The 26,824-nt window shown below is 40.3% G+C and overlaps 2 protein-coding genes across 2 annotated transcripts; both read right to left on the bottom strand.

Annotated features, from left to right (window-relative positions):
* Nucleotides 1-3,977: 3,977 nt before the first annotated feature.
* ccne2 (cyclin E2) lies at nt 3,978-9,724 on the bottom strand. Its single transcript, XM_075466808.1, has 12 exons — nt 9,649-9,724; nt 8,031-8,069; nt 7,451-7,532; nt 7,295-7,348; nt 6,604-6,746; nt 5,857-5,992; nt 5,625-5,771; nt 5,392-5,487; nt 5,119-5,253; nt 4,895-5,006; nt 4,558-4,715; nt 3,978-4,363 (listed from the first exon to the last, which is right to left on the bottom strand). The coding sequence occupies exons 2-12, from the start codon at nt 8,042-8,044 to the stop codon at nt 4,253-4,255; spliced, it is 1,188 nt and encodes a 395-aa protein (XP_075322923.1). The 5' UTR covers nt 8,045-8,069; nt 9,649-9,724; the 3' UTR covers nt 3,978-4,252.
* Nucleotides 9,725-12,238: 2,514 nt separating this feature from the next.
* tp53inp1 (tumor protein p53 inducible nuclear protein 1) lies at nt 12,239-26,378 on the bottom strand. Its single transcript, XM_075466125.1, is given in 5 exon segments — nt 12,239-16,560; nt 17,239-17,764; nt 22,140-22,310; nt 22,313-22,513; nt 26,141-26,378. Coding segments are annotated over 4 exon segments (969 nt in total). The 5' UTR covers nt 22,362-22,513; nt 26,141-26,378; the 3' UTR covers nt 12,239-16,337.
* Nucleotides 26,379-26,824: the final 446 nt, after the last annotated feature.

Genomic DNA, 26,824 nt, shown 5'->3' with positions numbered 1-26,824 from the left:
TTTCATTGTTAAGATAATGGCTATCACATTAAAAATGAAAAGTTATCAAATTTGAGATGAGCAAATATATTTCAACATTTGTTATATATGTTATATTGTGTTTTTATTTACCCAACATCCCAAAGCCTCTCACTTAACAGCAGCTGGGATACACTTTATAGAAAATGGATGGATGGATGGACAACATCCCAAAATGTTGGTTTTGAGGTTGTTTTTGTGGAAGATCCCAGTAAATGTTACTGGGATGGTGCAATACCGCCACCATGTGATCATTTATGTGACTGCACAGGGCTGAAATTTCACATTGTTTCTCTTTTGTTGAATAAATTGTTTCTAGTCTTTTTTTTTTTCAATATTATTATAACATTTATTAAAATCCTCAACAGGTTCCCTCATAACTTTCCCAGTGAGAAATAAGACCTAGAAAGAAATATGGTACTTTTTCTCAACAATTTCCTTCCTGCTTTGACTAATATTCTTCCAAACAAAACATACGAGAGGTTTATAAAATGTACTGAAACACCCATAAAACACAGTAGTAATTATATATGAAAATATTGCATATATTGCGAGTAAAACTGACAGTATTTGTACTTTTTACAGGTAGGATTAGTAGTAATTAATATGATTAGTAATTGTACGTATCTAAATGTCTTCTATACCCTGAATTTATTCTTTCGGTAACATTTCCACGTCTTACACATCTGTTTCCATGAAGGCCACTCTTTATGATTGGTCATTATGTGTAAAGAAGTGCGAGTCTAAACTCACTTTTAGCCTTCAGAACTTGTGCGCTCATTTCACAGAGTTTTCATTTGTTTGGAAAATGACCCCTGACCCTCCATCGCTCCTCTCCCTCTCCATGACACACATAGAGCGGACATTGAGTTGACATGAAGCATGTGCATTGTTATAAACAAAAGGAGGTTGTTATAGTGCTGTGATGCAGCTGCTGCTGTACTTCTGTTCCGTCATAGTGACGACCAATCGGAGCACGACAGCTGAGACACTTTGAAGGAGTTTGTCTGGAGAAGTGCTTAAGTGGAACAGTGAAAGGCAGATGGCTGACACATTTTTATGGATATCATGTAAGGTTGATCACTTTTCCCTCTGATCATACGCACATTCAGCTCCTCCAACATGAATGTGGAATGAAATGTTAGGTTTCCTCCTCAGTGTTGCAACATCTTAGGGGTTTTCTTTTACCTCTGTAAGAATGGACTTTGTGCGTGTTCTCCTCCCCCTCCCATCAAATACTGAACATTTATCATTACAGGTCTTCTGCAGAATCATTTACAATAACATACTAGCCTCCGGGTCCAACATATTTTGTGGGGACCAAATAGTTGGCTCCACGTGTTTAAAGGGGTTTTTGAGGGTCAAACATTGGTTTTATGGTGGGGGTAGAATTAGGTTAGTTTTAGGGTAGGGATCAGGGTTAGGGTTGGGCATTCAGTTGTGATAAGGGGCTAGAAATTGCATCATGCCAACAATGATAGAGAAACAAGTTTGTGTGTGTGTGGGCTGAAACCACACTTTCCCAGGCCAACACAATACACTCACTCTAGGGGAGATGCTCATATAAGGGGGGAGGCGTCTGTCTGTCAGTATGCCCTATACATGGCTCTCGCATTTAAACGAACACAGGGGTTAATGCCACGGTCACCATTCAGCCTTTTGTCATGACTCTGTCTTTGTTTGTGCTTATATAGATTATTCTGGGGACATTTTCTGTTTATAGGATGGCATATTGCTGATTCAAGTTTCTTCTGTGGAAAAAATGATCTCATTTTTAGAGGGATCATTGCTGCGATAATGAAAAATCCGAATATATGTTGTGGAGCTCTACTTCTATCATAACCATACATGAAACGCTTGATTGACATTAGACTGTCATTAACTCATCTTAAAGGTTGGTCATAGAAGTTAGGCATTAATCAAATGTTGGCATCTTCAAATTTAATCGTGATTAAAGGATACCTTTTTAGGCATCCAATTTTAAAAAAAATAAATAAAATCAACCCTTTTGTTAGAACTTGTTTAAATTCTCAGCTGAAAATACATTATGTATGAAACCTGCTGAGCTTTAACTAATGTTACGACACCAAAGAAGCTTTGCAGCTACAGGATCAAACGCTAACTGGAAACTTAATCTACATATTGAATATTCAATCAAAAAATGTCATTTCACTTTGATTTGGTCTGAGATTGCCAAGATTTGAGTTACTGTGGAAAAGTCTAAGGGCTAAATGCACTTATTCTGTATCAATAAACTTCATTAACTTGACTAGAATCTCTTTAGCAGAAAACCATGAAAAAACGGTCCACATTATACCCCAAAATGTCTTTTTGGTTAGTTTAGATCAGGTTTTTATGTCGTACAACCAACTGTTTACCTCAACCTCGGTATATGAATTCTTGGAGTGCTGTTTTATTGGCAAGTGCCCAGAAAATTTACATGAGTCAAAGACCTTGTGCGTTTAGTTTATTGACACATCGTTAGGCAGATTTTACGGCCCTGTAACAGCTCACGAAGTAAGACTTTCAGCACTCGAGTGTTTTTCTTGATGCATGATGGTTTTCTTTTTGCTGCTTTGACAAACATCACACCAAACGGAGTTTGAAAGCAACTGCACCGCTTACTACTATTGTGTCGAGAAATTGAAAGTCTTGTGGAAGTCTTAGAGCTTAGATTTGTGTTAAAAAAAAAAAAAAGTAGAGTACCTCAGCTGTTATGTTGCATCATGGTTACCCACCATGTAAATAAAACCAACAAAATAAGTGAAGCTCGCGTTTAAATTAAGCAGCAATTGTGTATTAACAGTCAGTGTTTCTCAGTCCTTTAGGTTCTGGTAAAGAATAGTGCAGAAATAAGTAAAACCAGCCACTAATTTCGCTTCATTTATTTAAAACATTCCAATATAAAAGGAAATTACACATTTCAAAATTGCTCTATTTACAAAAACATACATTCTTAAACATCTACATACAGTTCACATGGTTAATTGTTCACTGCAGAGGTTTACAGTCACAGGTGTGTTTGATCTCCACCTTTGGGCTCGCTCCAGCTTAAATTAAGATGTACAGTTCTTTCTGTGAAAGGCACTAAGAGAGGACAGGCTACTGTACAACATTAATGCAGAACTGTAATTAAACGCATCATGGAGCAGAACATCATAAATAGCTTTTGCCTTTGGCAGCGATCAGACTGAGCGCAATCACTGAAAGATTTTACATATGAACATGACATTTTCCTTTACATACTAAGGCTTATCAATAAATACAAGCACTTAAAATGAAAAAGTAAAACTTTACACAATTGTCAAGTTTCCCAGGAATGTAACAAGGTGCAACCAGGTTGCAACAAAAAAATAAAAAATAAAAAGTTTAACCACAAGTAGGTCAGGTGCATTCAGAAAGGCACCTGCACACGTCCAGGCAATCATTCTTATGGCTCCTGTAGCTGTAGTTCATGAGTAAAGCCATCTGTTAATCTGTGGTGATAATGCAGATTTAGTTTCAGGTGGGGGCGTTCACTTAAAAACATTACACCTTTAAATGTGTCTGTTTAAAGAGGAACAAGTCACTGTGACAGGACAGAAATCCAGGAGTCCCTCAGTTCCTGAGAATCAGCTGTAGCACCACCTGGAAGCATCCCTGCCTCAGTTCTAAGAAGAGCACCAGTGAAATTCCCAGATTATACCTTAAATAGGTATGAAACTATCTGCTTTGCCAAACTTAAATGTTTTTATTATCATTTAAAATAAAAAAAAAAAAATAAAAAAATAAAAAAGGGGGGGGGGGCGCCTGATGAGTTGGCTTTACAGCCTGCTTCTCCACTTGAAACCAGCGCAGTCAGTCAGTAAAATTGTCTTTGTGAGCTGCTGGTTCAGACTAAAGTTCACACTTGAGGAAAAATAAAAATAAATTTGACAATCCGACTAAGATTTAAAAAAAAAAAATAAAAAAATAAAAAAAAAATAAAATGAAGATCTGAGGAGGAATCAAAAGAAAACTGCATCCTTTCTCCATTACATATTCACTCGGTTAACTAATTCATTCTCTGGTGACTGTTTCGGCTCCCAGAGATCTGAAGTTAGTGTTTTAAAAAAATAAAAAAATAAAGACATTAAAAACAAAAACATGAGGTCAGCCTAAATTGCGTCCTGTTGAACAAGTTGCGTGCTGAGAGGTTGGCCATCACATCAGGTTGTACTAAAGAGGTAGCACGTAACGCTGGTCCCCATCCTGCTCAGGGATTGGCTGGCTTCTCTGTGCTGTTGGGCGGCGTCAGGAGAGCGCCTGCGGCAACGGGTGAAAGCGGACAGTCGCTGCCGTCGATCTGACGCTCCTGAGCTTTCCTCTGCAGGATGGAAATGTATTAATCTTTCAACACTTAAAACGTGGCAGATTAAAATCTACAGTTACGAGATACATTTTGTGTTCAGGGTATGCGTCGTTTATTGCTGCTGACGAGATTTAAATCTCCAACAGTTTATTTCCCAGTCAAATAACTAAAAAAAAAAAAAAACATTTTAATGTGTTGCTTTTGCTTACCAGCAGATCTAAATAGGTCACATGCGTCTGGATGTTGTGCCTGTCGTCGGCTTTGACTTTAGGGAAGTTCTTCAGTTGAGGTTTGGTTTCAGATCGCAGTGCGTCCATGAAGGGAGTCATCCACCGAACACAGTCCGACACGCTTTCCCACGTCAGGCCTGCAAAAGACGGGAACATTAACACCAGTTCAGCAACAACTACTTGCCAGGCAGAGAGGTGATCCTGATGCTTAGTTATAAATAAAACCAATAATTATTATATTTAATTAAAACAATAAGTTGAACAAGAACCAGAAAACAAAATGCAGCAGCAAGACGCAGCAGGCGAGGAGACCTACATGAGACTTTATGAACAACGTCGAATGTAGAGAAGTGGCAGAAGGCTGCAGCAGCGAGAACACTGTAGCTGTAGTCCAATGAGCCGATGTCCATCATACACAAGTCTAAAAGCTGCAACACAAGCCAAAGGTCAGTTGCATGTTGGATCATAAAGATGGTCACACGGGGAATCTTTGCAACATTACACCCGACACATTGCTTAGATCAGAGTGTGTGATCGTACCTGTGTGACCTGGATGTAGCTTTGCTGGCAGAACTGCGGCTCCAGGAAGTTCTCTCCGTCCTTCTGTGCTTCTACCTGCGCGTATAGCTTCAACCAGGAGATGGGCGTCTCCGGACACAACTTCCAGTCTAGAGCCTGCAGGACGACATTCACGTCAGTGAAGATCTACAGCTACGTGTCGAGTCATGTAGTTAGTGGAAGTTTAAAGCATGTGTTCAGTATGAACAACTGTTCCTGTGACCAACAGCTCCATTAATGAACAGGCTGGTTTACCTTTAGTATGTGAAGCTCTGTGCGCTGGATGTCCCACATGTCGCAGGCTCCATCTGTGACGTAGGCAAACTCGTAGATTTTAGGAGGGTAGATTTCCTAAAGAAGAGGTGAAATAAAAAATAAAAAACTGCATTAGCGACATTGCCGATAAGCTACTCCATAAAACACAGATCTAATAAACTCATCGTTCCAGTGATGTGCAGCCTTGTTTGAATCCATCCAATCCGACTCACTTCTATCTTGGAAGCGATGAAGAGCGCCGTGATGCCGATGAGCTGCAGGTAATCTTTGTTGACGTTCTCCTGAGTCAGCATGAAGCGGTCGAAGTAGTCCTGGGCGAGGTATGCCGTCTGTCTGTGGAGGCTGTACACCTCACTCACCTGCACATAGATTCAGATACAGTTTAGTTGGGTGGTGATCAGTCTCTGTGTAACAAAGATGTTTAGATAAAGTTCGACAACTCACCTCCAGCAACCAGTCCAACAGGATTGCCCTCATCTTGGGCTGCAGTTTGGGATGTCGCTGCAGGTAGCTCTTGTCATGAACGTACTTCAGCTCCTTGCTGATCATCTTTATCCACATGTCCTCCGAACAGGCCCAGCTGGAAGACAAAGAACACTTTTTACAATTAGCCTCTAAATGTGGAGAAGCAGCATCCTCAACTTGAATAATTGTCATCTTTACATCATTAGACATGAATCCCATGTCAGGCCAATGATCCAAAAAGACCAAATTTGACTAATCTACTTAAGCCAACAAGAGAAATGAGCCATTGGGGTGATGGAAATCCCAGACCAAGACCAACAGCCTACATGTTGTGGGATGCCAGTTAACTGGACCACTGTCCTTGTCCCAGGGACCAGAAATAAGACACTAGCTTAAGTATGTCTGCTGTGAAGTTCTAGTAAATTAACATGGCTGAATGACTGGAATTTGGCTGTATCGACACACATTACAAATAGTGCCTGGGCCCATTTGAGCATATAGACCCAGGAACAAACCCCAATTGCATAATCTGGGTGTGTAAGCACAGCTCTGAGAGCTTTAGTGACTTGAACAATCCCACTAAAATGGAAGCTTAAGAGTCAAAGTAAACGAGAGCATTTAAGTCTGAATACAAAGTGTGGTGGGTGTCAGCTGTGCAACAAAACCAAACGTCTCAGAGTGAAGTGTTGAGGAACGACACCCTCAATGTGTAAAACCCTCAATTACCTGAGGCTAGGAATGGGGGGAGGCTTGATGAAGAGGTTCTTGAAGCTGTACTGTTTGAAGTTAGACGGGTCCGTGGGCTCCAGTTCTTTGTGGGGAGTTTCTGTGAGAATGCACGGACTCAAACCATCCTCTGGCCAACACTTCTGGAAATGCAAAAAACACACTTCATTTAGAAATAAATACAAAGGCATTCAAGACAAACAAAGATGAGAAATAAATTTAAAAACTGATCTATTTTGATGGTCAATCTTCTATTGGGCCAAGGCTTCTTATATTAATTTCATTTATACATCTCATTCACTGACTTGTGCGCATGAGACTTGCTGCTTGAAACATTTAGTGAAAAGCAGAATTAATAGTAAAATGTGCTCTTAAAAGAAAACTGCGACAATTATCAGCTAAATGGTGACCCCTTCTGTTCAAATGGAGGTACTGCATGATCCCTGCTTATAAATTACTCAAGTACTCCAACATATAGTTTCACGTAGTACTAAACTAAAACCAACTTAAGGGGCTTTACTACAAAAAAAAAAAAAAACATGGAAATACACATAAAATGACCAAGTTTACAATGGCAGTACACAATGAAAAGGAGGGTGCTCCCACACAACCGATAAACTACACCAATCATGGGCTGAACTCTTATCAGTTATAAACACACAGTTAGTTGGGAGCATGTGGACACACTGACCTGTATTTCATAGCTTTGTTTCTTTGTGGCGGGCTGTAGCGTCTTCTTAGAGGGCTGAAAAGGAAAACGAATGGTTGAGTCCATGTTAGGTTTAGCAACTACCAGATGATGATGACTTGCGATTAATAACCAGATTTATGTAAAAACAAGACAAACCTCTGACTTCCGTTTCTTCAGTGGGGCTCTGACAGTCAGTTCAGATGTGTTTGAATCTCTGGCTTGAAGTGTAATGCGACCACTTAAATTATGAAAAAGAAAAAAAAAGATAAACATCCATCTTTTGGTCTACTTATGATGAAGCATAAGTCACCCAGCTTACTGCCCTTGTATAAAAGGAAACAACTGACATTTAAGAGTACAGTTATGGCAAGCAACAGCAGTGCAAAGCATGCATCTGACGACAATGTGTAGTATTAGATTACACCTTGGACTCTTGGAAACTAGTGGATATTTCACCAAGTAATAGTCTACTCAACACCTCTGAGATAAACTGATTAGTTGCACCTTTTAATCAGTTTCTCATAGGTGTTCAAAAGATTATTAACAATCCAAGTGATTCCCCTAAAGGCCTGCTGTCCAAAACTGTAATTTTGTGAATGAAAGTGAAGCCATTAACGGACAGTAGAAATGCCTGCTGCACACATGGGTTTCACAATTCAGCTCATCCCCAAACCCCAGGAGAAAAGGTAGTTCCTCTTTCAAGTGAGGCCCCAAACTACAGCTAGAAGCTGCTTACCTGCGTCTAGACATGGTGCTGACTTAATGTATGGCTCCGCTGCAAAGAAAAGAAAAAGGAGAGGTATGAGTTAAGAACAGCTGTAATACTGTACATACAAACTGTAAAAAAAAAAAAAATAAAAGAATTTTGGAGCTAATAAAAGTAAGATTTTGGCTAAAAATATTAATCAATTTCAGCTGGATCCCTTTCAAGGTATTCAGAGTCATTATGGGGACATTTGCTGGAGCCACTGGGCCCCTACACTGACTACACAACATGTTACAAGTTGCTTGTGAGGCTGTTCAAGCCTGAAAAGGCCAAGAACCAAGTGCCCCAGAAATACTAAAATAAGGTTAGAAAAAGCCCAACTCGCTCCTGGAAACTCCTGGTGGAGCCGTATACGGTCCTGGAGACTCGAGTCCCAAAGAAATATAACTTACAGGCTCGGTTTGAACCTGGTTAAAATCTATGACTAGCTTATGATAACAGATACAGTTTTAGCTTGTGAGCACCCCCCAAAAAAGTTGCTCATCAAAAACGTTATCCGGCGATTCATAAAGCTGTAGGACAGCATGAAAATATCGTGTAACTCTCTGGTTCATAGTCGAGAAAGAAAAAATAAGATTAAAATGAACTAATATGATGAATACGGAATAAAACTAGCCAGTCAGGTTCTGTAAGCTAGTCTGATGGCAACTGCTGCACACAAGGAGGGGGGCTGTTGGCTCCCTCGATTTCAAACAAAAAAAGCGTAAAAATACGACATTTTAACTCAAGTTTCTTAACGTTAACGAAGAAATACATGTCTCTAAACATGTTTAATGTAGTTTGAGTAGGTTAAACTGCTATATTTTTCACTCTTATTAAGGATTGAAACTCAAAGGCGCGCCAATTTCCACAACGTAGAAGCGGGAGGATTTGAGCCCTGCCTCTTCCAACTTACCAAGTCTGCGAGGGAAAACGAGTACAAAAGACAGCTAAAGATGACCCATAACGCCTTTTAACCGTTCTCAACTGCCTGGACAAGCTCCAGAGAACCACATATCTAAATGAGAGCCTTTCCAGAGCCAATTTAAGGTCAATAAAGTCGGGCAAACTAAGGCAACCGCGAGGCTAAGCTGTGGAGGGGAGCTACTGTAATTAGCAAACTCGGTAACTGCTAACTAGGTCAACAATAACCGGCTATCCCCTATATGTATATGCATATAAAGTGCCGAACTTCAGCTTTTGCATGCAAACACTTAATAACTTGTTTAATTAATGTCTGACAAAGCAATGGGTACACTGAAAACTATTCCTAAAGTCGAAGAGCTGCCTCGACGTTTGTCCAAACAAACTTTACTAAAGCCCCATATATTCTTCCCACGAGAAAAGAAAATAATCGTGATAAAGCAGATTGCACTGGATGTGCAAACTCCTTCTTATAATAAAGTAAGATAAGTGTTAAAACTACATTAAACCTGCAGTTATTCCCATGTCAAGGTTTAAAGCCACTTTGCACAAAACGTAACATTAAAAAAATGATTATTTAAAGTCTAAACTCCCTATTCAAACCTCAGGGACACTTTAAGGTCAGAAACCTAACCTAAAACAACACAAATTAGAGTATATGTCTGCTCAGGGTCGGTGGTCTTACCTCCTCCTCAGTGAAGAATGAATGAATGCATCAGCTGTGGCGCCGGCGCCAATCTTTATATCCGCATCTGCTCGCTGTGCCAGTGCGCATGCGCGTTCCCGGTTAACATAAACGCGCTAAATGTTCAAATCTGAACGTCGATTTTACAAATGAGCAACACGGAGCAGTTTAAAAGTGGTCAGTTTACTTAGCTCCTCTACGAGATGATTTCATATAACTGTTAGGTGAAGTTAAACGCGGTTTTCACCGTATTTTACCAAAGATTGTATTCATTTCTAACGGTTACCGAAGCGCAGGAACGTTTTATGAAGTAAACACCGCTTTCCGTATATTCCGGTTGAACTTTAACGACTCGATACACGTTGGAGAGTCGTTTCGCGTTGGTCACTTAAAATATATCTTGGATTTTACAGAGTTATTACATAAGTTTTACGCGGTATCAAAACTACTTCCGCATGAAAGTCCCGCCTGTGGGAGGAATCTCCGTGACGTCAAGCCAATGAGAGGGCGAGCGGTGACAGCCGCGTGCTTCCTCCGTTGAATGTAAACATTCTCAGCACGTGGAGCAGCTGTCAAACCGAGCTGCAGAGGAACTGTGCTGACTTCGGGGTTTCATTTAGCATTTAACAATGAATGAATGCGTGAAACATCATTTTATCTCGTGAAACGTTAATTAACTTCCCAAAGAGATTCTCAAACAGACAAAAACAAAACAAACCCACTCAAAGTAGTTTCTAAGTTACACAAAGAAGCACAGAAGCACAAACTGATCACATTAAGATGCAAAGCTGCACCACAAAGACTCCTAACTACTTGAAAGGGAAGAAGACAGTCACATAGATGTAAGAAAATCAATCACAAATGATGAAAAAATACCAGTGAAACACCGTAGGACACCAAATGCCCACAGAAAGAGACTCTAAATGACCCTAGAAAGATGCAAAAATATAGAAAGTGACATGAATTGATTACAAAAAGACATATGACCATAAGCACAAACAATATCTCCAGAATGAGATGTAAGACGTCAACAAAGAGACATAAAGTAACCAGAGATCCTAAAACAACTCAGCATTCACACAATGAAAACAGTCAAACAACAGCAAAGAGACACTTTACAGGACTGCTGAGGGACATCATAATCACAGTTCTATAAACTAACGTCAATAAAATTAAGCAAAAAGACAACTAAGAGAAGTAAATTGACTATTTAGCTCTAAAACAATCACAGAAAGATACAAAATGGTGGAGACAAAACTAATGCAAGGATTAGCTTTGTCAAAACTAATGCAAAATTATACAAAGTTAAAAACCACAGTCACTTAATGCCCGTGACAAACAAAGAGTACCTATAAAGACATAGAATGGAATAGAATGGAAAAATGCTTTATTCATCCCCCAATGGGGGAAATTCAAATTAGTATTACGATATTTACGATGATTGTATATTAACAACAACAATAATAATACCAATAAAAATAAAAATACTACAAATATGTTTATTATTCTCCAAAACAGACGGTTTTGGAGACCACAGCACCGAGAGGGTCCAGCCTTCTGCCAACAACAGAACCAGCCTTTTTCACCAGTTTGTCCAGGCGCCCACAGTTTTTGTCTGTAGTGCAACTCCCCCAGCAGACAGCAGCATAGAACAGTGCACTCTTAATGATAGTGTGATAAAACATGCACATCATATCACTGCAGACATTGAAGGACCTGAGCCGTCTCAGGAAGAAGAGACGGCTCAGGCTCCTCCTGTACACTGCTTCTATGCTGGCAGACCACTCCAGTTTATTATCCAGCACCACCCCCAGGTATCTGCAGGTCTGAACAGTCTCTATGTCCCCTCCATCAATGCAGACTGACTGGCATGGAGTTTTAGATCTCCTGAAGTCCACCACCAGCTCTTTGGTCTTGGTAGTGTTGAGGAACAAACATTTCTTTTTGGTCCAGCCATAGAAGGACTCCACAAGGTCCATGTACTCCTTCTCCTGTCCACTGCGCACATGTTGCCTAAAGTTGCAATAAATAGATGTGAAAGTAAATAAAGAGTTGCAAAGCAATGTGACTATATTCCATTAACTCTTAAATAAGTTTGATCATATCCTTATATTTACAATTTATAATGTTTTTGTTATGCTGCTTATTTGATTTATCAAATGGCCTTTTTCTGTGTTTGTATTTTTCTTGTATCTTGGAGCAAAGCTTGTTTTTCTAGTCCACATTTATCATTCTGTGTGTCTGTCAACCACTTTTAGTGAAATTTGACTTGAATAAAAGCACTAAATGGATAAAGTTTGATGTATGGATCAAAACCATGTAAAATCTAAGTGCCACTATGTTTTAATTATAGTGTAGGGTGTCTTCATTTACTAAGACTGCATCAAACTTGAAGCTGATTTGATTTTAGGTTAAGTTTAAAGCCTATAATGACCTGAAATCTAATGTCAGTAGAAGATATAAAGTAAGTCACTATAGAACTCGGGTTGCTGCAGCAGCCTGCGTCCAGCGCAGCGCTGTTCAAGAATGATACATTAAAACCATGGTTTCATCCAAAGAAGAGTAAAGACACAACAGACTGAGACAGAGATTTGTGTATGAAAACATTTATTATAGGCGAATAAGAGATCACATGTATTAACTATTACAGTTCCAAAACAGATGACCCCACTCCTGTATTAGCTTTTTTTTTCTTTTTTGTTTCTGACATCAGAACAGAGTGAATTAATTTGTCATATATCCAAAATACAAAGAAGGAGACCAGTTATATCGATAAATAAAAAGTTAACCCTAAAATTCCTACACCTTTTTTTTCTTTTTGGCAAAGTGCTGTATTTTTCCAGTAAACTACACAAAAAAAAAACACATCTAACACTTGGTGAAAAATAAAATGCCACAAGATATTCTTCACACTTAAAAACAAAAAGACAGGTGAAAAAAGAAAAAATATTTTGCTACATCATTCTGTCTGGTTTGTTGAGTCATTAGAAAACCTGTACTCGGACTCGGCGGATGGTGGCGGCGAGAGCGTATGAGCTTCCCCCGAGTGATGCATAGTTGGTTTCTGATGTCTGTTTGTATCTATTAAGTCCAATTGGAGCATTAAAAAAAGAGAAAAAGTTCAAGTTCTTCATTGATGCATTGTCATTATAACATTTCAACCTGGAAGGCACATGATCCACAAATTTCAAGGCATTGAACAAAAACATTAGAAATCCCTGTTAGTTTGCTGATGGAGAGATGAGCTGAGAACAGAAACGAGAACACAAATAAAACGTTTAAGGCTCCTGACAGCATGAGGAGCCTCCGACATCTCCGATCCCTTCTCTCTTTAAGCTTGTCTTTTTCAAAAACATTGCAGTAACACAATATATCATCACTTGTGATTGCAAAGGTAGATAGCAGAGAAAGTGAGACATTCAAGAACAAAAAGAAAGGCTTACATACACCAGAGACCCACTCCATATCATATTATTTACAACAAATCACACAGGCGCCGAACAAACATGTGTTAGAGCTTTCTTAATGATGCTACCATTCAATCAATACAACCAAAGACAAGGGACCACACTACAAAAAAGTTTTCATCAGAAGCGGCTGAACGTTTTCTGGTTCTTAAAATGAGATGTCATTAAATGTGTTCATACTGGACTGACTTATCTTCAAGCAGAATCCATTCCCCTAACTGTGACTTTAAACTGATTGACTTTATCTTAGCAGGTCTCCGATGATGATCTAGTAACGATGGATCGGATTTGACCACATTCAAAGAATTTTCTAGACAGTAAATCAGCGAAATGTTAAGTTAGAAGCCTTCACTCGTTTCAAGATATTTCTAAAAACTGAAGTCCATTTCTGCAGGATAAAAAAAGAACAAAAAAAACACACACACACACAAGCCAAAATTATTTGCTCATAACCTTGAATTAAAAAAAATAAAAGATTAATCAAGTTTTATCAAATTTAAAAGTAGGTAAAAAAAATATTTCAACAAAAACAAACGATGAAAAAAACAAATTATTTAACGAGTAAGAAAATTAAAATGTGAGTTACATTTGAGTAACTCTGACAACAATATTTACATGTCTCGCAATTTTGACTTTAAATGTTATTCTAGGTTTTCTTTTTTTCTTTTCCTGGAAGTAAAGTTCTTCCATAGACTTTTGTCACTTTGTATGATTGAATATTTCTCTCCTCCTGCAGTGTGGTGACTCGGCCTGGGCTCCACTTTCCCTACAGCAGACACATTAAAACGTGAAAGAAGTCCACTATTTCAGAGCACCGAGGCCTAGAGCTGTTAACAAACACTTCAGCAACACACACACACACACACAAAAAAGAACATCAGTATTACCCACTAGTGAAAGGTTAAAGATCACTGCTACTTTTTTGGTTTAAATATCAGTTAAACAAAATGTAACTAATTTAGCATAGAAAATAGAAAAAGCTGAAATAATATAAAGTACATTTCTAAAACCATGTTAGGTACAATTTACCAAAAATACTATAAACATAGCTGAAAAAGACCAACAGTTTCTCTGCATCTCGATGGATTCCCAACAGTCAAAGTCATAGTTTATTTTCCCAGTCCGGGACCAAAAGAAGCCTTTGAGACACAAAACTAAAAGTAAAAAGTATTTCTCACAGACGTTTTCATGAGGGAAAGCTCGCAGGGAAAAAGCTGGAAAAGTCCGAGCATGAGCAAAGAATCATTAGCCGTCAAGTAAATCTGCATTTTCCTAAAGTGTAAAGGTGATTGGTTGTGACCCTGAGAAGTGGACTGCAGATTCATTTGAGAACAAACAAAAAGAAAAAAATAGTCGATTTTCTTTTCTTTTTTCCACCATCGTGACACCAACATAACTCTACAACCATGCAACAGATTGCTCACTAACACAGTCAAACATACCTAAGCAAGAAACCATATACGCATATAACTTCATACTGATATGTAATTTGTTTTTTCTTTTCTTTTGGAATTTTTTTTTTGTTTTTACACAAATTTTTTTGTTTTTTTACATTTCTATTCATCTCAAAGCTACCGTTACAACAAGGCGTTTAGTGATGTTTAACCCAGTCATTTTAACCGTCTTTTTTTCATTTTGTATTAAAAAAAAAACAAGTACTGAATTATAAAGTCAGAGGCAGGTTCAGGCGGTGCTGCAGGAGGCTTTGAACTTAACAAATTGGTGGCGCTGTAGAGGTCAAAGGGCAAGAAACTAAAGGGACAAATCCCCCCCAAGAAAGGCTCTGAAACAGTTACTTGTTGATTATTGGAGTTTTGTTCTGCATTTCTGGCTTCATTTGTAACTGTGATGCTTTCAGATTTCGCAAATAACCGCTCGTTTTAGTGAAAATATAAGGTCAAGTGAATAAAAAAAAAAAAAAGAGTCAAACACAGAAAGTAAGAGGGAAATTCAATGAAAACAAAAAAAAAAAAAAATCAACATCTGCATCGACAAGAGCAGAAAAGAGACCAAGAGGCAAAGCAGCTACAGTTCAGGGGTGAGTGTGAGTCTAATTATGTTGCAACTCTCTGTTCTGTCTCTCAGTTTTCAGTTACTGCACCCTCTGGTTTCACAGGAAAAGCTGCAAACGCAACATCTTCCAGTCTAGATTGTTTTCAAGTTTGTTAAATAGGGCTACAGTAAATATTGTGTTGAAATAGTTTGAATGGCAACATGATACAAAAATCAAATGGAAGTGACTGATCAAGTATTTAATGTTTAAAGAGGCAGTGATTTTCTATTGCACTATAAAAGCCTTTCAAATATGGACTCAGAATGTACCCTGTCCTCTTGTGAAATGCACTGTCTCAATCAAGACAAAAACAGATAAAGCAACTTGAAAATAGTTCTAGATTGTAACAATGTTAGATTACTTAAGGGGATTTTTTTTTCCCTTTAAGGTTTTGTTTTCCTGCTGCAGCAGCCTCCAGTGTGGACATGCTGACACTGGCAACTCTCTGAGCTCAAAGTCTCATCGCAACACTCCTCTCTGATTAAATGGAAACCTTGTGCTGCCGCACTGTACATATTCAAGTGATTTATGGCCTGAAATGTCTCCAGCTGTCATGTCAAGTTGCCCAAAAAGATGCCAGACTAACGATCGTTACTCTGTGAGACCCTGAAACGACACCAGGGGATCATCCTGCCACGCCGTGAACCTGCCGCCGAATAAAGTGACCTACAGCATTGATTCTACACGTTAAGTCGTCCGTTAAGAACAAGAAGAAGAAAGAGAAAAAGAGGGAGTCATTGTGTCACCGCTTTCTCTCTGTGATTGGACACAAAGTAGTCAGAAAAAGAGGATGAATTGGCTGAAGGAGGGAGGGGGAGCACTTGACGAGCTCTTCCTCTCACCTCCCTACTCAGCATCAATATAAAGGAGAACGGATAAATGAAGAAGAAGATGAGGAGAGAAGAATGGAATCTCTTCACTGGCCATGAACCTGATACGATGAGAAAAAAATACACCAGCCACGATCCCTATTTCACCGCCCAATCAGATTTCCGATCAGAACAGTTCAGGTGGGTCATCAGTGGCTGATTCTGGACTCGCTGGTTGCTGGTGTTGGTTTCTTGACAAAGAGTGAAAAAAAAAAACTGAGGTGGGTGTTTGTTGGTGGCCAGCGTTGGATCCCTGTACTGTACTGACGCTGATGATGATGAAGGTGATGTCAGGACACCTCAGAAGTTGAGGTGCCTCTGGCTGGGCTGGTGCAGGTGCATTGTGCCGGATTTCGGGGGGCGCAGCAGGTTGAGGCGCCGCAGGGCCTTGCGGGACAGCGGCTGGGTGCGTTGGGTGGCGTTACCCGGCCGCTGCTGCAGAAGGCCGTTGTGGGCGGCGAGAGCCGCGGCATAGCAGGGGGAGTGGAGGCCGGAGCGGCGCTGCACGACTGCCATCTCTGGCCTGCAGGGGGCAGAAAAGAGCAACACCGAGCAGATTAGCTGACAGGGAACTGAGAATGATTTTACTAATCTATGAGGTAAATGAAAAGCCAAGTAAACTCTGGTTCCTCTTATGTCAGAGATCCTATTATACTCTCAAAACCAAATTCAATACATTTTATTACCTCTGAAATCACTACAGTGTAAATGAATGATTTATGCCACTTCCTCGTATCCTTCTATGGCCCCTTTTAGTTTTTAGATATCTATATAACTATCTATATCTATATTTATATTGCCAACACCCTCTGCCCAGAGACTACTGATGGATATTAGATTACAGCTACATCTACAACCATAAATGGATTTAATTGGACTAAAATAGTTTGGATATAATTTCACCTTTTCTCTGTTTAATGTGCCTTCAGATGACGTATTTCTTTGTTTTGTTCACTCTCTCCACAGTAAAAATTTCACATTTAAAACTGTGAGGAAGCCAAACTACAACAACAGCATCAATTTGTGTTGTGAAATAACAAAGCTACTTAGTTCATGATATGAATGAAAAGTATAAAAAGACTAAATGCTTATGAGAGAATATCTGGATTAAAACCGAATTCTCTGCATCAGAACCTGGATTCTTTCACTAATTCTATCTTTCAACAAAAAAATCATTCTAACTGGATTTGAATGATTCTACCTGTGCCGAGGTCCATCCAGCGGGCATCTTGCCTTCTCCTTTCCACCTGCGCCTGTCGAATCTGTGGACATACTGCTGGACAAAAAGTCCAGTTCCTGGTCAAGTGAGCGTCGTTGCAGGTGGTCAAGGGTCAGTCGTGGAGGGCTGTGGTGGGCATAGACGGACATGCTGGGGTGCTCGATCAGCAGGTTCTCCAGAGGGCTGGTCTCCAGGAGGACTGGCTGGCTGCTGCAGCCAGTGAAGCAGGGTGGGGGGGTGACAAACCAGCTCTCCTCCAGAGAGCAGGCGTCCAGACGCAGAAAGCCGCCCTCCTCCTCGTCCACATCATCTTCCTCCTCTGCGCCGCCGTCTGGGTCCGTGTCGGCCGTGGAGTTGAGGGAGGTACAGGAGGCATAGCGGATAGCAGGGCTGCCTATAGGGGAAGGGATCATCACCAGACCCTCCTCCTCCTCATCCTCCTCCTCCTCCTCAGGGCTGACTGTGGATCCAGAGAGGCCATCACTACAGTGACTGGAGCAGGCTTCAGCTGCAGAGAGAGGAAAAGGTGGAGTTACTAAGATGAACTTTATTTCGATCTATTATGGACGAACATAATACTTTATATATACAAAACTGACTTAAAAAACACAATTATTTTTCAATCTATGTTTCAGTGTGTGAAATATATTATATAATATGTGCAATCTGAGCCATACCGATAAAGCACAAAAAAGAAAGACACTCAAAAGTGTAGTGGATTTTTTGAGTGGAGGGAGAAGCATCACTAATACCACGAACATTATGAATCCCCAAAGGAAAATGGTGCTTCTTTCAGCTTCACAGGCCTTTTACCTCTCAAGCTGTTTTCGCTGATTCAAAGTGAAACTGTAATGTCTTCAGTCTGCCAGCATGAGGTACTATAGCTTTTCTATTCAGCGGCAGGGACTCTGTCAGATGTAAACAATCATTTTGTGAATGCCAGCAGCCACAGAACTGCAGGCAAACCCGGATGGCGTGTTTAACTGAAACCGCAGCCTGCACACATGTTTCTGTTTGTGAATGAAAACAAGGCCGTGAGCTGCTAAACCTGTCTCACAGTCAGAGAGCAGCATTATCTCTTTTTACCTCCACAAGAAGCAGCAGAAACAACCGCTGCACATTCTTTGGTGCATAAATCATCTGTAAACATGCCAACATCCAGCCCTGCTAGATATCTGCTCGGTGCAAACCTGGAATCTCACCAAAAGCTGCAGATCAGAGGATCAATCTTGTTTTTATCCAACATGAGCTCCTAATGATTAACTGAGAAACAGGAAGTCGTGAGGTGGAAACATGATCTCAAGCTAGCAGACAGAACACTAAAAATAACCCTGTGTCGACTAAGCAGATGTCTCGGTTTGATTTTAGTTCTGTTTAAGGACATGCTACTTTCTTCAGTGCCTAAATAAAGCTTGTAAATAACAAGACATGTTTGATCTTTATCATACTCTAAGTTCATTTCTTCAACACAAAAACGCACACACAGGTTGGAAAGTTTCAGTTTTAAGACCATAGCACTGTCCCAGAATCATCTCCCATGATGACCTCTGTGCTCTTGCTGTGTATACATGTAGATTGTTTCCGTGCATGTGAGCAAGTGTTTGAAGCTCCTTTTCACACGTGACATGAGCAGCACCCGTTGGCTCGGACTCTCAGGAGTTCACAGAGGAATCCTTGTTTACCCACAACAGGACAGAGAAGCTGCAGAGTGCTGACTCAGTGCCCAGCGGCTGGTCGCATGCTCACTTTGTCCTCGCAGCAGCACAACCGTCACTGAGTCTATCAGCAGCAGATCTCCTCCGGCAGAGACTTTCAGTCCAGTTGACTCTGCACAGTCAACTGGACGGAAAGTCTCTACAGCAGGAGTGAGCTTATGTAGTGAGGGCCAGCAGTGATTTGGACACTGTGGCTGGCCGTGCGGTGGGTTAATAAGGTCGGTCTAGATTACAAATGAACCACCTGACCCCACATAATTCAGTTTCCTCTACAGACCACAAAGGCTCCGTCTGAAAGTTTTCAGTACAGCAAACAGCTTTATTCACACTCAACCAGATCAGTTCAACTCTTTACTGAGTGGAGGGAGAAGCATCAGTTCAACTCGGTTCAAAACTCCCATGCATTAGCCTGCAGAACCTGTAAGTTTAGCTTTACTTTGCATGCAACAATAATTTATAAAACACAACGCTGCAACCATTTGGAGGCTAATGGGGATGGGACATTCACAAACCTGTAAGTAAATTGCAAAATTACATTTCAAAAGAATTGTGATGCCTGTCACATTCTTTTAGATATATGCAGATATGTTTAATTATCTTTCTATTTAAAATGACCCATTTTTTAATTTAGTTTTGTTGGAAAATTGAGACAGAAATGAAGGGGTGTCAGACGCAGCTCAGAGACCATACATGTCCACCTCCACCGGTCCAGAAAGGGAACCATCAGGATCTATTTTTACCCCATCAGGTTCCTTGTGTGCTTTTGTTTGGCGTGCTTACAGGTTGACTTCTCCATAAACTGCCCGATGTCTAACATCCTACCCCCACCCTCAAAGACCAAAGTGGAGCAGATAGTCTGCTTCTTCCCTCTGAAATATTCACACAGCCATGGAATCGGAGACTTGTCAAGTCAAGTCAAGACTGGCGGAAGGTGAACGGTGGGCCAAAGCAAAGCTGAGCCAAGATTCACTCTGAGCCCTCTGGAAGTCGCCGCAGTGTGTCATGTTGCTGCATACAGTGTGTGCGACTTGATGAACTTCTCTCTGTGTCACTTCTGTTTTGACTGGGATCTGGTTTTGGTCTCAGACAGTTCTGGAAACTTGGCTCCACTTTTACCTGCTATGACAAAACTCTAAAGTTATACACTACCTTTCATTCCAGCCTGTTGCTCTATGTCAGTTTATTCTATCTCTGGACATAGAGTGTCAGTTCGACAAACTAATCTTAACTTCAAATCTGTATACGAGCTTTCTTTTGACCTTCCAATCAGTCTCACTGTCGGCCTTTATGTGATTTTGCTCTCATCTTTTTAAACTAATTTTTTTATGAAAGTTTTAATTGTCATTTTTTTATTTATTAGATCCACAAGTATCCAGAAGCTTTTGTTTAAAAAAAAAAAACGTTTTTTTTTTGTTTTACCCATCAAATGACCATCTTTAGAACTTATGCTGTGAAGCCGAGGCTGCCTACAAAGTCCTGCATCTGCAATTGTTTAAATATTTATGGTGCTGCAGCTGCAATTCAAAAAGCTTTCAACTTGATTTAACATTAAAGCTGCACCGCATAATGTAGATGATGTCACATTATAACCAGCTGTGCTACAGAAGCCATTGCCTGAAGTTCAGCCAAGTCTTTGTTTAAATGACAAAGTTTTAGGAACAAGACACATCAGCTGACTGCTAATATGGGCTAAATATGTCTCAAAGTTATTAAATGAACATCTGCAGGTCAGTCAGAGTGTTAACTATCTCTGTTCTAACACGTGAGCTGAATTGTAACTGTCAAGGTGCATGTTTAAAGGTAATTGTTGGTTTCCACATGAAAAAGAACAAATTGCTGCAGACTTGCCTGCAGTTCCAATCATACCACATTTTAAGGGGATGTGTTGGGACATTTTACTGATGTGCATTAAAAAGGAAAATGGCAAATTCACAAGAGGACAAAAAGGAGCCTTAGTGTTTGTTGTGTATTGCAGAATAAAAGGGAAAAATTCAAAGGGGAAATAACACAATTTGTGTATCCTGTTATGACTGAAAATCCCATCACAAAGCCTCTTCTAAAAAAAATGGCTTTTCTCATAGGACCAAAGTTATGTCCCGTAAATACCAGGTTTTTAGTCTGCAATCCTTAGAATCCATACTGCACTCGAACCTCAGCACATGGACAAAATAATGATGATCGACCCTGACAAGCGTACACAGAAAGCATGAATCAGCCATTAGTTTCTATTTTGAGTTTTGTGTTTATTTTACATCATAAATGGCAGAGCATCATGGAGTATTTCACTGTTTAGACCAAGGAGTTATTTGAAGATGAAGGAAATGGCTGATAAATTATTCAATGGCAGAAAAAGTGGGTATCATGTAGTACTTTTAACCTGAACCAGCATGTCTATACTGTGTAACAGTTTCATTACAGCTATATACAAAATATAGAAAAGAGTAAATAAGCTGACTTTGGGGAAATAAACAAGTTTGGAAACCCATATATATCCATATATATTTTTTTCTAAACTTCTCATAACATGTAGATTAAACTAAATCTAACCCTAACCATGTATTTCTAACTTTAACAGTCACGAGTGAATGTTTGTGAGTTGGGTCTGTAGCTAAGATGTTGGCAGAGTTCCGCCTCTGTTTTCCATCTCATACCTCCTCTTCTGGCCAAACGTGTACATTCTCACGATGTGAAACACAAAATGTTTTTGTTATTGTGGATAAAGAAAGAAACACATCATGCCATTGCAGGATTTAAGCTACTCTTCTGTAACAAATTGAGTGTGAAATACAGTCATTGGATGGTTTTTTTTTAAGCCCCAATATGAAACGGGAATGTTTTGTACTGTTAACCAACTTCTCTATAATACATTCTGTCATTAAATTGCGTTTCTGGTCACTACTTTTGTTTTTGCTTTCTGTAGTTTCCTCATCTACAAAACTCAACTGGGAATAAACAAAACAGCTGGAAAGAAGTGGAGCATACATGTACACATTAAGGGATGAGAAATACTGACTTTCCAGTGTAAGTACTAACAAACACGAGACATCAGATGAACATGCGATGATGTGACAACTACATTAATACATTACTTTCTTTATCATGAGTAACTAGTAATAAGCGAGGCAGTGTAACTAGCCCAACGTTTATTTTTCTGCGTGTCAGACTTACCCAGGTAGTTGACCAGTATCCAGTCTTCATCCTCCTCTTCCTCCTTGCCGTCTCCAGGTCTGTTGCAACGACTCAGCTCTTCCACATCATCCCCGAACAGAGCGCTGGCGAACCTCTGGAACATCCCGGGACGTCCTGCAGGGGTGTGAGGCTCAGTGAGGAGCTGAGGGAGGCACGTAGCTCAGGGCGACGGCGGGGAGGAGGGGCGAGCTTTTTGGTCATCAGCTGCAGGGTGCACAGCGGGTTGAAGGCTCTGGAAAGGTGCTAAAGTGCATCAATAAGGTGTGGTCATGGATCATCTGAGGGTCAGCAGACACAGGCTGGACATCGCTCAACGTTAGGATTCAACGAGTGCAAAAATATGAAAGAAAGACCTGAAATGAGACAAGACAGAGAAAAGGATTCAGTCAGTAGAGCCCTCTTAAATTCAAAACAAGCTGCTTTTCTAATCCCCCTCAAATCAATTCTCAAAATAAAACCACGGGGAAAAGTCTGAGGTAAGTCTTATAAAGTAAGTCTCGTAAATGGTGTTTTTACAAAATGTAATCAAGTTGTTTCCAAGTTCAATGTTCATCTTCCATTTGGCTCCATTTTTTGGTCTTCACCAAGCCCTGAGGGAAGAATGAGTCTCTTCAGCGTTTTAACACTCCACTTTCATCACTAGCCCATCTTTAACTGCGCCTGACTGCTATTTTCTGTGGAGCAGGATGTGAACTGTTGCTATAACAGATCTGCTTGAAGCTGCTGGAAACTTGGAGACTGGACCAGACCAGTCTATGAACCGGAAAACTAAAGCTGTAAACAAAGAAAGAGGTTGGAAAGAGTTGGGAATCCCTTTTTATTGGTCGCACAGTCATATGTCTTTATGACTTATTAATAATATAAACATATTTGATTCCAGCAGCTTTAAGTTTACAGACTTGCAACAGTTTTAAAACTTCCTTTACTTTTTAAGGAGGAAAAAGAGAGAAGGGAACTTGCTGTGCGTCTGTGATATTTGTTCAAAAATAAAATATGGGTCAGACATATAATTTTGCAAGCAAAGAATCTTAGAGGCAAGCCAAGTAGTTACTAAGTTACCAGTAATCTTATAACCCCCAAAAAGATACTCTACGTGCACTTTGTGCTGCAGGCCCACTAAAACAAATGACATAAATATCATATTCACACAAAAAGCATTGCCTATGTTTAGTGGTGTATCTCAAAAGCCCTCTTTGTGTGTTCTTCTTTCCTGTTTTCTGTTTCAGTTTGAGAAAAGGAAATAAAATTTGAATCTCAACAGGAGTAATTTTCCTTCGCTAAATTTTGCCTGAGACTGCTCCTCTACAGCAGTGCTTTCTATAGTTTATTCTAAAGCCTGGTTGTAAATATCTACAGCTGCTGCTTTCACCTGCCTAGAATCCCTTCCTAATCCCTCACAAAAGATGGCTGATACACACACAAGTGGATCTCAGATAAATAAACACACACACACACACACACAACAGGCCCTTTAAGAACAGTTCTATCAGTGTCCGCCTGTTTACACAGACTTATCATCTTCACTTGATTAATTTCCTGTCAGTCCTGATGGAGGCAGGCAGCAGCTGCGGTTTCTTGGTATATTGATCTGATGGAAGCAAACAGAGTGAAGCTGTCTTGTCTGTGTCATATTCACTCATACAGAAAGAGCTCTGCTGTTCTCAGAGGACACGCAGATACAGCTGGCTGACAGCCTGCGTGCTGGGCTCACTGCAACGTTTCACATTAGGAAAATTAGACGAAATGAAAAGTGATCAGTGTAACTGTCCCACTGCAGCTGCTGTATAAATGGCATCCATTGGCACAGTCTCAGTGGATTTAAGCCAAGTGTACAATGCCCTCCTTCGCTCTTTAAATCCTTCTTTTGTTACCGGCTGTACCGTTTCATTTCAATAGAATCTCCCAAAACTGGATTATCTGCCTGTCTCGCTGCCAGTTTTCAGAACTTGGTTAATAAAAATGTTGATGGAATGATCTGAATCAAGAAGAAGAAGCTGTAGAAGGAAAGTGCATGAAGTGGCAGGTTCCCCTTCGTGTTAAGCCTGTCAGGCTACATACTGTGCAAATAATAGTTTGCTGGAGCCAAAAGCAGACAGACACAAAGCTCAGCAAACAAAAAGATAATCTACCATTTATGATACCCCCTAACTAACATATTATATAAATCATCATTGCATAATGTCTTATCTGCTAGATGATTTGTTATGCATGTAATAAATAGTGGTAAATAAACATTAAAAAAGTGCACTACTTACTATGTGTAGCCTAATAAGATGTATTTGTATTTTTTTAAGATTATAGAATCAAAATATACCTTTCTGAGCTTTAATTAATGCTTTTAGTCTAATTCTTAAATCGGTCAAGATTTATTATTCAGAACTATTGGTAGAGACCTCAAACCTTACAGACTTCACTTTCGACCACATTGTGTAGACGCTGAGATAAATATTGTTTCACATCCTTATTTGCAAAATGACTGGTGTAAACCGCATTACAAAATGTATAAATGTGGGGCCCTTTCTAGTAGTCTGGATTTAAATCAGCATTAAAACAAACAATGGGATAATCTTTGGTGTAAATCACGGATTGCTCCACAACATTTACACAAGCTGTTGCAATTGTTCGTAATCACCAGTAGGAGGCAGGCACGAGCAGTCATCCTAACCCAAACCGGCTGGAATGCCTCGACTCAGGCAGGCAACAAAATAAAATTTGCAGTGGAGTCCGCCTCTGTAAACATCAAGCAGCTGTGACGAACAGCAAACAGAGAGATGTTTTTAGCTGACTGACTGTGGCACCATCCACAACGGGCTGGTAGCCTACTCTGCTGCACCTGTTTCTCCCAAACTATCCCCCCTCCCCCTCCTGACGGCACATCTCACGGATAAATAATGATTGATGGACATTTATCACCGCACACAAAGATAAACTCCCCTTTCCTTATGACCGATTAATATCCTTAAACCGGTCACACAGCATGTGGATTACTGGTGAACGACAAAATGCATCAGAACTTGCACTGACTATTCAGCCAAGTGTTAAACAGGCAGTAACAAAGGCAGCTTAAAATCCTGCGATATGGATGGCTCTATAACGGTTAGACTGTAGGATTAGGAATAAACCACAATGGATGTCCCATAATCTGGGATAAAGGAGGACAAAACAGATTACATACGTTTAAGTGGGCAAACAGCATTTTATACGACTCACACCGCTGTAATAATTATACCTGTCGTATTCATATTAATCTTTTATCTGTACTAGTCTTAATTATTGCATATAGCTGCAAACTGCATTGTTATTCCTGTTTTTGTATGACATATTTAAGGTCAAAACCAGATCTGTTTTCTCGGAACCCCAAATCCGAAAGCTGCTAAAAAAAAAACTGGGAATGTTTGGCATTTCATCCAATTAACGTGGCATAATCAAATCTGTTTAGTTTATTTATCGATGGGTTGGTAATTGGCTCATTTCCTCGGTGCTAATGTGATTTGTCAACCAGAGACAAAGCTAAACTGGTCCCAGAGATAATGTGGAAGGGCAGCCTGTGAGCGTCGGACGGTTTGGATGGTTAAACAAGAGGAAGGGGAGGAGGCTGTAACTCTACACTGCCAGGGCTGGACTGCAGCCTGGCTGCCTCTTAAACTTTTAGCTCCAGAGCTATGTGATGAAATATTTGCTAGGATAACCCCAAAACCCTCTTGAAGTCTACTCAAGACAAAACACGAAGTTTATACAGAGCGAAAGCACAATGCTTGCTTCTTTAACAAGCTTACCAGGGCTGAGCTGTTGCCGGAGAGTGAGCCGAATAAACATGCAAAAAAACAGATGTAATAACACCTCCGAGCTGCTTGATATCGGCCCGAGTGCTGAAGTATGAGCTGTCTTTACCGTGATGTGGGGTGAAAAAGATCATTGGCATCAACATTTGAGGGCAGCAGGGCCGTTAATGTTCGCCGAGAAGAAAACAAAGAACCCACCTGCGGCAGAGAGAGGAGATGTAAACCGACTTCAGATCGCGATTAAGATCCTTAAAACGGAGGTAGATGCGTTACTTTTCGAAAAATAGAAAAACTTGATGTTTCTTCGCGGAAGAAATAAAATATAAAAATCGTTGGATTTATGGACTGTACATCGGGAGTCACAGTGTGGTTGAGCGTTTTTCTTTCAGTCCGTTTCCTCCTGGGTCCCCGACTGCGCCTTCTTTTGTTGTTGTTGTGGAGCTCTAACAGCTGATCGGCGTGACGTCGCCAAGGACAGCCTATCGCAGGGGACGGGCCGGGGGGCCGGGAAAGCCAATCAAAATGCTCGGTTTAAGTTGTCACCAAGCCATGTGACTTCGCCCCCCCTCCCTTCCTTCCTAAAAGAAAATGGCATGACTGGGCAAAGCACCCAGCTGGATGGGACTAAACTGTGAGCTTTCCGCGCAAAAACAGGCAAATGTTACATCAACAGACCCGCGTCCGGGTCGAGCTGCTGGATTTCCTGTTTTTCTAAGAATCACCGCACACCCTGTTCATGTCACGATTTTAGTGGAATATATATTCACCCAGCTGTTGAGCTTGCACAATAGTCATAAAAGCTTAACAAAGAGAAGAGAAAGTGGAACATTTGCGACACATCTCTGATCGTGCAGTTGTTTTTGCAACAGTTTACATCATTCA

This window comes from Odontesthes bonariensis, chromosome 5 (genome assembly GCF_027942865.1).
Source record: "Odontesthes bonariensis isolate fOdoBon6 chromosome 5, fOdoBon6.hap1, whole genome shotgun sequence".
Taxonomy (NCBI): Eukaryota; Metazoa; Chordata; class Actinopteri; order Atheriniformes; family Atherinopsidae; genus Odontesthes; species Odontesthes bonariensis.
Note: the sequence above shows the minus strand (reverse complement) of the source record. Positions and strands in the feature narration are given on the sequence as shown.